We start from the raw sequence: 12,337 nt of genomic DNA, 5'->3' as shown, positions 1-12,337 counted from the left end.
TGCGGCACTATTCACAATAGCAAAGTCTTGGAACCAACCCAAATGTCCAACAACGATAGACTGGATTAAGAAAATGTGGCACATATACACCATGGAATACTATGCAGCCATAAAAAATGACGAGTTCATGTCCTTTGTAGGGACATGGATGAAACTGGAAAACATCATTCTCAGTAAACTATCACAAGGACAAAAAACCAAAGACCGCATGTTCTCACTCATAGGTGGGAATTGAACAATGAGAACTCATGGACACAGGAAGGGGAACATCACACTCCGGGGACTGTTGCGGGGTGGTGGGAGAGGGGAGGGACAGCATTAGGAGATATACCTAATGCTCGATGACGAGTTAATGGGTGCAGGAAATCAGCATGACACATGGATACATATGTAACAAACCTGCACATTGTGCACATGTACCCTAAAACCTAAAGTATAATAATAAAAAAAAAAAAATAAAAAAAATAAAAAAAAAATAAGAAAGGGTGAGTTCATGTCCTTTGCAGGGACATGGATGAAGCTAGAAACCATCATTCTGAGCAAACTATAACAAGGACAGAAAACCAAACACCGCATGTTCTCACTCATAGGTGGGAAGTGAACAATGAGAACACTTGGACACAGGGTGGGGAACATCACACACCAGGGCCTGTCAGGGGGTGGGAGGCTGGGAGAGAGATAGGATTAGGAGAAATGCCTAATGTAAATGATGAGTTAATGGGTGCAGCACACCAACATGGCACATGTATGCCTATGTAACAAACCTGCACGTTGTGCACATGTACCCTAGAACTTAAAGTATAATTAAAAAAACACACACACACAGAAAGAAATCAGAGAAGCAAAACCTCATCAACCCTTCTAGATACCAGGGAGTAGTACATCAGGATCTGGTGTACAGAGAGGAAGAGTATGAGACAAACCAAGACAGTTCAACTGTTAACAAGTCCATGTGACGCTACCCTCAAAGGTTAAGGAAGCTGAGAGGCCAAAGAAAGAGGCTGATAAATCCAGTTTCTTAGAAAGAAACGTTTAATAGGGTCTTAGGAACAAAAGCTATGTCTTAGGCTGTGGTGAGATAAGAATGGTGGATCCCTGCGCCGTTAACCCCCAGACCCAGGACATGAAAACCATAGGGAAAGAATGTGTAGGACAATTGAAGTCAACCCCTCAGTGAATTGTAAGAATGCAATGTGAATCTACCTAGTTCCAGGTTTTATGGTCAAGTGTTGTTTTGACCTAAGGGAAGGATGTACAGTAACAGTAGATAAAGTGGAAATTTTAGAGGCATTTCCAGAACGGGGGTTAATCACAAGTCAACATAGCAGATTAGTATTTAAGATGGAATTGCTTGATTCTCCACAAAAACCAAATACTGTGCCAAGAGAAGAAACTGGAAGTCTGAATTAAAAGCCCCAAAAGCCAAATCCAAAGGAAAATTTGGAGCAAGAGCAGCTGGGGATTTTGTGAAGAGACAAGAGGGCAGACCAGGAATTTGTGAGGTCTGCTTAGCCCAGCCCAACTGTGAAGACCCTTTTGAAAGCTGAGTTCTTTCTCTGCTGATCTCTAAGCCCCATAGCACCCTGAGCCAAAATTTTAACAGGAATAATAAAGTGTTAGATCATTTATTTGCATTTTTCATGGATTACATAGCCATATGTTAAGGTTGTTGTAAGGCTGGTACCATGGTTAGTGGGTATCATATTGGACAACACAGTCAAACATGGATTTTTTTCTTTAAATTTTAACTATATGCACATGTAAAGATATTCAAAGTGCTAAGAAAAATAAAAAGTGAAAAGTAAAAGTATTTTCCCTTGCCTTCCTCTCCACCTCTCTTTCTGCTCTAAAGATATCCACTATTAAAACTTTCTTTTGCATCCATTCAGGAAAATGTGCATCGCAATTTTATATGGACAGGCTTTTCATACATTACATAAAATGATTACACTAGGGATACTCTTTGAGATATATATATATTTAAAAAAATTAAAACTATAACTTGGAGATCTTGATGCAACACTACATTTAGCTCTACTTCCTCCTTTTTAAAGGTTGCCCACTGTTCCATTTTTGGGGAACAGAATTTGTCAGTTCTTTATTCGTATGCCTTTACATTATCTCCAACTTTTTACTAGTCAAGCAATGCTGTAATATACATGGCAACTTATGTATGTGTGTAGGGATAATTCCTAACAGTATAATTGCTGGATCAAAGAATAAGAACAAAACGACTCTCTAAACAGTCCTCCATGATGAGTAGTGTTTCCAAGCAAGGAGGAAATGCACAATTTGGGGATAGGATAGTGCATAAACAATAAAGACTGGAGAGAAAAGGAACCAGAGATAAAATAAAGATAAAAAACCCCACCTCTGTCTGTGAGATAAGAAAGATAAATATTTATATCAATAATTTTAAGAATGCCCTTTAAAGTTTAATCAGTACAGTCTTTCCTGGGAATGCTTAAGAACAGTGCTTTAAATGTCAATATGTTTATTGCATAAACACATAACTTTTAAAATACATGCTATGGTCTTTATTTTTATTTTAAAGATGTTGCAGATTTACTGCATATAATTTGGAAAATGCAAAAAGACTAAAGCAGAAAATAGTTTTCACTCATCATATCACTATTCAGAGACAACTAATATTGATATTTTAATCTCTTATTTCTGTATATGTATGAATATTTACACAGTTGAGATTATATTGTATATACAAACTTCCCTTTGCCAGTTGTTTCGATTTTAATGATTTTTTTTGTTATTCTTTGCCTGCTTTTTTTTTTTTTTAAAGATAATAGAAATCTAACATTGTTTTGCAATGAATTTGGATACCAGAATGACATCGACATGGAGAAACCTTTAAATTCTATTCAATATCAAAGAAGACAAGCCATGGGTATCCCATTCATCATACAATGTGGTGAGTGTTGAAGTCCATTCTAATTACCAAATATTAAGAGTTCTTAAATATGCAAGTCATTGTGTTAAGAAATGAGGGATGAGGGAGACAAAGGTGAGTAAGACATCTTGCTTTCCAGGAGTTTACAGTCTAGAAGAAAGTTGTTAAGTGTGAAAATAATGGTAATACAGGGAAAAATAAGGTAAATGATATAATAGAGACAAATAATTATTTGAGGGTTCGAAGAAAAGGATGGGGGAGTAGAGGCATGATTCTATGATGGAGTAGCATTTGTGATAGTCTTTAAAATAGTTTCAGGCCAGGCATGGTGGCTCATGCCTATAATCCTAGCACTTTGGGAGGCTGAGGTGGGTAGATTGCTTGAGCTCAGGAGTTCAAGACCAGCCTATGCAACATGGCAAAACCCCGCCTCTACAAAAAATACAAAAATTAGCCAGGCACAGTGGTGCACACCTGTGGTCCCAGCTACTTGAGAGGCTGAAGTGGGAGGATCGCTTGAGCCTGGGAGGTTGAGGCTGTGGTGAGCTGTGATTGTGCCTCTGCACTCCACCCTGTCTCAAAAAAATAATAAATAAACTAAAATAGAATTTTGATAGGCAGAGATGAAGAGTAGGGAAATGTGAGTTAATATCAGGTGTACACTTCAGCTAAAATGTTTGTGAAAGAGTAATAGAAAGAGCCATCTTTCATTTTTAATATGTAACGCTGTTTAATACATAGTAGGAATTTAGTAACTGACAACTGAATCACTGAACAATGAATAAATAATACGACAGAAGTATTAGGTTGGGTAAAGATGTTAGAGATTCTTGAATGTCAGGATAAGGTTTTACTTTGATAAGCAGGAGGTATTGGAATTTTTTTCATAGAAGGATAATTACATTCAGCACTTATTGATATGTTTTCCAGCCACTACACAAAGGGGTAGGGAATTAAAGACAGTCTCTAATATCTGTAACTAACAGCTCAGTAGAGAAAAACAGACGAGCAAACAAAAAAGCAGCCTATAGTGTGTAAAACTCTGTAGAAGTATTTACACAGCCCTCGGGGAGCACCTCCCCAGCCTTTTGCCTGGGAGTATTCCAAGGAAGACCTGACTGGTCAGAGGTAACTTGTAGTTAAAGTTGTTCTGGCAGCTCAATGAAGGATGACTTGGTGAAAGGCTAGAACAGGAGACTATTGTTGTAATCTAGGATTCAGGTGACGAATTATAAATGTCTGAATGAAGGTGTGGCAGTGAGAGTTAAAAGAATCATACATGACAGATACTTAGAAGGTATAATTGAGGAAATTGATGACAGTATGTGACAGCCTGTCACATGCTAATAATAATGGAGAACAATTACTGTGATTTTGATTTGTACCAGGTACTGTTAAGATCCAATCTCCAGTACCCAAGAGCTATACGAAATTGGGCAAATTGTTTAACTTCTTTAAGTCTCAGTTTCTTCTTTAACGAAATGAGATTAATACTTGTAGCTACATTATAGAGTTTTAAGAATAATGTGAATTAATAAAGTTTACTAAGTGCTAAGGATAGTGTCCAGCAGTGTTGGTTTTTATGATGATGATGAGGAGGATGTCATTTCATTCTCAGTAACTTTTAGATAAGTACTAATATAATATTAATCTTTTAATAGATAATGGTACTGAAATATAAGAAGTTAAATAATTTGTCCAAGATCATAGAGGTGGTAAGAGGTGGAGCTGTTCAAGTTCTTAACCTTTGTGTATACTGACTGTCTCTGCCTTAGATGAAAGAGACAAGTGTTAACCTACGAGCCGTTAGCAGTGTGTCTAGAGGGAATTCAGGATTAAATCTAAGTGTAGCCTGGAGAGGGAAGTGTGCCTTCGTCCTAAAGGCAAGGAAGGACTGTTTGGGAAAGTGGGTGAAGAAATCAGAAACCATAGACTGGACAGGGGAATAAGAACAGAAGAAAGTACAGAAGAAAATGTGTATATGGTTCAAAAAACTAACTTACTTTCCTTCCTTCCTTCCTTCCTTCCTTCCTTCCTTCCTTCCTTCCTTCCTTCCTTTCTTTCCTTCTTTCTTTCTTTCAATTTAATTTTATACTAGTTGAGACTATGGTTTTCCTTCTTATGTTAATCATGTAGTTGGAGACAAAAAGTGGTGGTGTCAGCAGACAGGTAGTAGGTCAGAGAAAATGGGAGAGTCAAGTCACTGAAATTCTTAATTTGGTTTTAGAAGAGGTGAAGTGGATGTATTATTTAAGGTTCTTTTGGCTGAAAGTAGTAGAAACTAACTGGAGGGAACTGAGATAATAATAATAATAACTTGTTGGTGGGGTCCTGAAGTAGCTCATAGAACCCTAGAATAGATGTGCCATCAAGAATAATGGTATACGATGAAGGATTCACTTGTCTTTGGATTGAGAGATACCTCATACTTTTGGTATGTGCAAACTGACATCTTACTGTGATAGATTCATTTCTGATCTCTTTTCTGTGCCATTTTGTTTTGATTGTCAGATCTTTGTCTTAAATGGAGAGTCTTGCCTTCCTCTACTAATTATCAGGAAAAAGAATTTTTTGACATTTGGATTTGTGCTAATAATCCCAACCGCTTGGAAAACAGGTATTTTTGATTATTTTCCAAAATCCTTTATTCATTTTTAATTTCTAAAGTTCATATGTATGAACCTTGAAAATGTCAATCTATAGTGTAGATTTTAGCTTAGTATCTGGTATCTCTTCAAACTCTTTCTAATGCCCTGCTACCTGTGCAAAGATTATTTCATTGGTGTGCTTTTCCATGAAATAATAGAGATCTGGGGGTAACTATCTGAAGACGTTGGGGTGTGCAGCTCTGCATTTCCACCCATGGGAGACCACAACCTGGTACTTAAGAGTTCTTCCTTCCAGTTCATTTTCATACAACATATGTCCTTATTGTACAGGAATGTTACTCAGAGAGTGTCTCCAGGGGCATTAAACTGTTAGACCATATGCTTTTTCTGCTTAAATCATATATTGATTTCATTGCCTTACACTCTTGGAGGAAAAAGTTCAGGCTAAAACAGGAAAAAGACTGATTAAATATTGAAGGATGTCAATGTTATTACAAGCCCTTTTAGACTAATATTTTCCCCCATAGGGAAAATGGGTAGTATTCCCCTTTAACAAAGGCATCCCTAAGTCAAGCATTGCTTTTCCATGCAGTCTGTTCTAAGTCCTTTTAGCTGGATATGTGAATCAATATTTTTAATATAGACATTAGGGTAATAACTCCTGTTTGGTTATTTTTTATCTAGCTCTGAAAAAGAAGAGCAAAAAGATAAAAGAAAAAGAAAACATTTGGGAACTGCTGCTAAAACCCCTTTCACCTAGAGTCCCCAGGTTATTTATATTTAGAGACTGAAGAAAAATGTCAGAGGTGGCAAAGGCGCTTAGATTTCTCATAGCCCAGGTTTTTTTGTATCCGTTTCTTGTTTTGCAATGCAACCTTGTTTTTCCCAAATAAAAACTTGCCACAGAACCCAAAAATAAAGTAGATAAATGCAAAACTGTCCTAATTGAATTGGAGGCTGGGAACCAAAGGTATCCACTTTTTATTTCTATTCCCTACTCTGCAGAAAGCCTAGAGCTCCAGGGACCATGATTATAAAATACTGATCTTTTCTTCTTTATTTTGGAAAAATGAGAATTAAAACCCAAATCCAGGCTAAGAAACCTATGTATGAAGCCACTGGCCAAGATCTTCTGTTTCCTAACCTGCGTTCATCCCCACTTGGGACTTAAATATCTCCCCAATAGGAACAAAGTGTTGGCTCGGTTTCAATATTAAGAATAGTTAATGATATGAACTTACCATGAACTAAGAACTTTCATATAGTCTAGGATTGTATTTAGAGTTCAGACTCTGGAGACAGACTGCCTGGGTTTGACTCCTGGTTCTATTAGCTGTGAAATCTCAGAAATTATATAACCTCCCTTTAATTCAGCTTCCCATACACTGGAATGTGATATATGTACTATAGGATCTTTATGCATCTTCTCTGGATCCAGCTAAGCCCCATTGTTAGGACAATCTGCTGAAAGCCCCTGCTCACTAGAGGCCCTTGATCCCAGAATTTAGGCTACTTCCCACAGATGTAACCCAATCCCTAGGATTTCTTTTTTTTTTTTTTTTTTTTTGAGACCGAGTCTCGCTCTGTCACCCAGGCTGGAGTGCAGTGGTGCGATCTCGGCTCACTGCAAGCTCCACCTCCCGGGTTCACGCCATTCTCCTGCCTCAGCCTCTCCGAGTAGCTGGGACTACAGGCGCCTGCCACCACGCCCGGCTAATTTTTTGTATTTTTAGTAGAGACGGGGTTTCACTGTGGTGTCGATCTCCTGACCTCGTGATCCGCCCGCCTCGGCCTCCCAAAGTGCTGGGATTACAAGCGTGAGCCACCGCGCCGGGCCCCTAGGATTTCTTAGACCAGTCTAGGGCACTCTCAGACCTACAGAACTGGGAAGCTGTCCTCTGCAGTTTCCCTTACCTTCAGCTTACTGTTGTCCCTGCATTGGCACAGACTCACCCCCTTCTGAAAAGTAACAGTACCATCTCAGAGCATTGTAAAATTAGTTTCAAAGCTGTATTAATTCTGTCTCTCTTTAAAAATTTAATTTTTAATTTGTATGAGTACATGATAGGTATATATATTTGTGAGGATATAAGATATTTTTATAAGGTATATAGTATGTAATAATCACATCGGGGTAAATGGAGGTATTCATCACCTCAAGCATTTATCATTTCTTTGTGTTAGAACATTTCAAATAATGCTTTTAGTTATCATAAAATGTATAATAAGCTATTGTTGATTGTAGTCACCTTGTTGTGCTATCAAATACAAGATCTTATTAATTCAATTCTGTCTCTTTTATACATAAGAACAGTGCCACTTGTGATGAGTGGCTAGATAAATTTAGCCATGTTGACAGAAAACTGATGGACCTCAAAAGTCTAAAATGCAAAAAAGTTTTCTTATATTTATAATTTTCTTAAGTCCTTGATTCTTTAAATATACTGACATGATATTAACCATCTGTGTTTTATTTTCACTGAAAAGTTGGTGACAAAAATATGCTTAAAGTGGCAGCAAGAGATTTAAGGGAGATGTAAAGAAAAATTGATTAAAAGGGCAGTTAATTGAGATTTGTCACTTCCTTCATGGGAGCTCATTAACGGTGATGTAGATATGATGATTCCCAGGGAGGGGGAAGAAATTAATCTGATGACCTCGCTCAGTTCTTTGATTCAAAATGGTAGGATGGGCCATCTATACCTTGAGAATATGCTTCAAAATACATTATTGCTAGGCAAAACCCTTGACATATGCACCATTGGATTTGGATAGAATCACTTAAAATAAGTGTATTAAAGTGATGACAAGTATAATTATTTATTAGGGAATAGTCTACGAGTAGAGGGACAGAGTAATGGGGTGAAAAATGTTATTGTCTGTATTTACAGAAAATACGGTTTCTTGTCAGTAGTTAATTGCCAATTGTCAGCAAGGCCATTGCCAACAGACAGCATTTGAATGAACAATGTGTAACTAGAACTTGGGCTGGAAACATAGTAATAACTTTCTCTTACTTTGCAATTATATATGCTATCTCATTCCATTTTTATAAAAGGCCTATGAACTTTCCCCATTTCTCAGAGAAGAAAATAGAGAGGCTAAGAAATGATTAGTGACTTGCCCAGAATTCTTCACTACAGCTGAAACTGGAAGCCAAGTTTCTGATGCATAACCTGTACTCTTCCTGCCTTACCACGTTGTCTGTTGGAAGGCATCTTTTTCCATTTCAGGAAGCCTAGTTTCATTCAGATACTTTTTAGTGGACAAAATACATCTTACAAATGGTAGTATTCAGTAACCCGGACAGGGTAAGGTGGAGCCATTCTTTTTTCAAACAGTTGGAGCCTGGTTTTGTTTTCCACTTCAAGCACAGAGGGAGGCTATACATTTTTGACACAGTATCTGAGAAATAGCTATCAGTATGCTTCCATTACATTCATACTATGCACTTATCTGCATGGAAAATAGGGATTACCAGCAGAGAAAAAATGATGCCTATTACTTGGCTGAACCAAAAATGTCTGAATTTTGAAAAGGATGTTAAAAAATATCCATGGATTATATTGCATATTAAAGTGTAATTCATTTCCAAACATCATTAAATGAAGACAATTGAATGAATTGCATTCTAATAAAATGCTTGAGGTTTCTTCCTTCTGAATAAAAACAATGTTGTCACAGGTTCTTTTCTGAAATGAAATAGAAGCCTATATAGTGCCACCCCACAGATGTCCTCAGATCAACACTGTGGGTTTCCGTATATATAGAAGTTGTCCCTAGGATTTGTTTATCTAGCACCTTTCTTTGAAAATAACGATAATAACAAACACCATATGTGGGTGGAATTAAGTGTTTTTTCACAGTAGTACCTGAATTTGATTGTAGTTCCTAACTCTTCTCTGTTGGTATGGGGCAAGAAAAATATATGCTGCAGCCCTGAAAAACAGAGAAATGGTGGGTCTCATCTGCCTCCTTTTTCCCTCACTGTTTCAGATGGGAGAAAGTCTCTCTCGATCCTCAGCCTCCTCCTCCCTTGCCTGGCCTAACACCCATGTATTTTCTGTGGACTTTGTCCCTCCTCTTTTTGGTAGCTCAGTGGAACTCCTCCCCTCCCTACCCCCAATCAATAATAGAAAACTCCGTGACCTAGAGCGGGCTTGAAGAACTGACCTAAGCATCTTACGACACTACTGCATGTTCCCCTCCATTCCCTGAATCAAAGCTATGCCCAGTAGGAGCGGAACTTCTTGTCTGTATCAAGCCTTGGTACCAAAGTGAACAAAATAATATCTTACTTTTTCAGCAGTTTGGCTGACTCAGTTCCCCAGTACATAACCACAAAAACAAAAGTAAGAAAAGGAAAAATGGCCTCAAACCTTCCAAACCATATGCTTTGAGGGTTATTAGTATTTTTTTGTAATTATAACAAGGGATGTACTCATCCATAGCCTGTTTATTGTTCATTTACAAATCATTCTACATTATTATGTATTTACTAACCCACAAGTTATTAGAACAGCATATCCGTAAGGCTGGAAAGCAGGTACTCTTATGGCAGCAGAGCACTTGGGCAGGATGCTGCAGTCAGGACCAGTGGGCGATTTGGGGAAGGGGTTCTAACACATCTCATTACCTCCCGAGGTTATTGCTGAATCCTACATCACATCACGTAGTCACGGGTCTTCACAGTGATCCTGGGTCATCAAACAGATAATCCATATGTTTCAGAGGCATAATTATTTGCTATATTTTAAAGAGACATTTATATTTCGCTACCATTTTTTTTTTTGGGGGGGGAATGGCGGTGATGAGATAAGCTCAGTGATCTAAAATAATTTTTGCAAAAGGCCTCATTTTATGATAATGTAGAATAAGTGAAGCATTAGCAATATAATTGATGCTTTCCCATCCTCGCAAATATATGCTACTGTCCACATTTTTTATTAGGCTGTTTTCCATGCAAATTGGAGATTTAAGGTTATTTATTATCGAAAGCCACGAATGCAATGCTTTTCCTTTCTATTTGAATTTTGGATATATGACATAAAGAGTAACCCCTTGTAGAAATAAATCATCTTTTACAGACAGTAAGTAGTTTTATATTTCTCCTGATGTTAATCTTGTACTTGTCGATTCTGAAGTTGTCATCAGATAGAACAGCTACCTTCCATCCCACTGGGCACCATAAGCACAATATCACCATCAAAAAATGAGAAAGAGAAGCAACTTAGAGAGTCGGTCCTAAAGTATCAAGATAGACTGGCAGAACAGCAGCCACAGGTGAGTTGTGATTAATTCCTCCCTAATTCTACTGTGACCCTTTAACTGTTGGTTTCATATGTGCAAATTGACTAAAGTGGTTTACACAATAAAATGTGCATACTCTTTTTTCTGTCCTTTTTGACATCTTTTAATTTTGGATCTAAGACCTGTTCTAGAGGGTGAAGTTTGTAAAAAAAAAAATACTGTGTATGTGATATCTAAGCCTATCTACACAACAATGCATGTGAGAAATAGGGACATTTATTTCTACTCCACAGCTGCACATAGAGCCTTATAGAGTCAGCCAGCATGTCCAACGTCATGTGGTCAAGGCGCAACACAAGTTTGTGTAACTCCAAAGGTTAGGCTGTTTTTATTTCATTCTTCCCTGAGGGAGGGTTTTAAGGTAAAGAGTTCTTTTAAAAAACATTAACCTATTAACTTAGAAAGTCAAAGTCATATCTAATTGTTAAGAAAATTCAATAAATAAAACATTACTATCAATCAACATGACAATTTCGAGTGTAAGAAAATGTGGTATGTAGAAAAATTATTTTATTTTCTTGACTAATAATTAAATCTCTATAGATTTAGCACACAAATTCATCATTTTTTAAATGTGTAGCCTCTCGGCTTCCTCAAATAGCACTTGTAGCATATGTCCAAATGTGTGGACACTTCTATAGATGTCAGGAAATAAAATGCTTATTAAAATAGAAAATTCAATGATGAAGTGGGAGTTAAGCTCCCCAGCCATAGCAGCTTATAGTAAGTGTTTTCCTGGGATCATAGAAGATTACTTTTTTACCTCACTTAGCTCGCTAGGGTTCTGCAGTGCAAGTCAGATACCACCTGAGATTACAACTAAAGAAACCAGAGCCTTCCTTTTTACCCTGGAGTCTTAGGGTCTCTCTTGGAAAGATACTGAGAGTCACTTTGGAAACACATTCTTCTAAGCACTCCCCACCTCCAAAAAGTGGCTCAACTTTCTACAGTTTTTAAGGCCTTTAGTCATGGTTTCTTGTCAGACAAAAGTCAGAAATAAAGATTCCACAGATTTTTAATAAATAATTAGGTACATTCAGATCTTTTTGTTATGAAATATTTTAATTTCATATTTAATTATTTTATAATTATTCTTATATAATTAGTCTCATATAATAATTTCTTATTTACCACACTTGGTAGCTTTGTGAAGGCATTCAGCACATTATGAATTGATTGCATCTTTATTGCCATCTCTGGACATTGTTTTTCTTTTCTATAGCAGTCATAGCCAACCCCAGTATACTAATAATGCCAGTCATCAAGACTTAATTAGCTTGTTGTTTGTTTAGGATTGGATGTTGTATTCATCATTGAGGTAGAGAATCTGATGGCAGCTGGTGGAATAGCAGATTTGGGCCAACAGTTCTGTTTATTCTCTTTTCTTGGTAGTTGATTTTTTTTCATAAGATTTAAGCCAAGGTTATAGATTCAGTTTGTTTCAAATGTAAACAAAGAAATTTAGCAGTACTTATATAGAGATTCACTGCCAGTCCTTCAAAGGACATAAGAA

General features: G+C 37.2%; 1 protein-coding gene across 2 annotated transcripts in view; it reads left to right on the top strand.

Annotated features, from left to right (window-relative positions):
- The window catches only part of MORC1 (MORC family CW-type zinc finger 1), a 180,141-nt gene that overhangs the window by 91,207 nt on the left and 76,597 nt on the right, over positions 1 to 12,337 (top strand). For both annotated transcript variants that reach the window (XM_055259777.2, XM_055259776.2), the window contains exons 15-17: positions 2,798 to 2,926; positions 5,417 to 5,522; positions 10,659 to 10,797. In XM_055259777.2, the coding sequence (XP_055115752.1) occupies positions 2,798 to 2,926; positions 5,417 to 5,522; positions 10,659 to 10,797 (374 nt within the window). The remainder of the gene's footprint in view (positions 1 to 2,797; positions 2,927 to 5,416; positions 5,523 to 10,658; positions 10,798 to 12,337) is intronic.

The sequence above is a fragment of the Symphalangus syndactylus genome, chromosome 21 (assembly GCF_028878055.3).
Source record: "Symphalangus syndactylus isolate Jambi chromosome 21, NHGRI_mSymSyn1-v2.1_pri, whole genome shotgun sequence".
NCBI classification, from domain to species: domain Eukaryota; kingdom Metazoa; phylum Chordata; class Mammalia; order Primates; family Hylobatidae; genus Symphalangus; species Symphalangus syndactylus.
The sequence above is the reverse complement of the archived record's forward strand: the minus strand, read 5'-3'. Positions and strand labels throughout refer to the sequence as shown.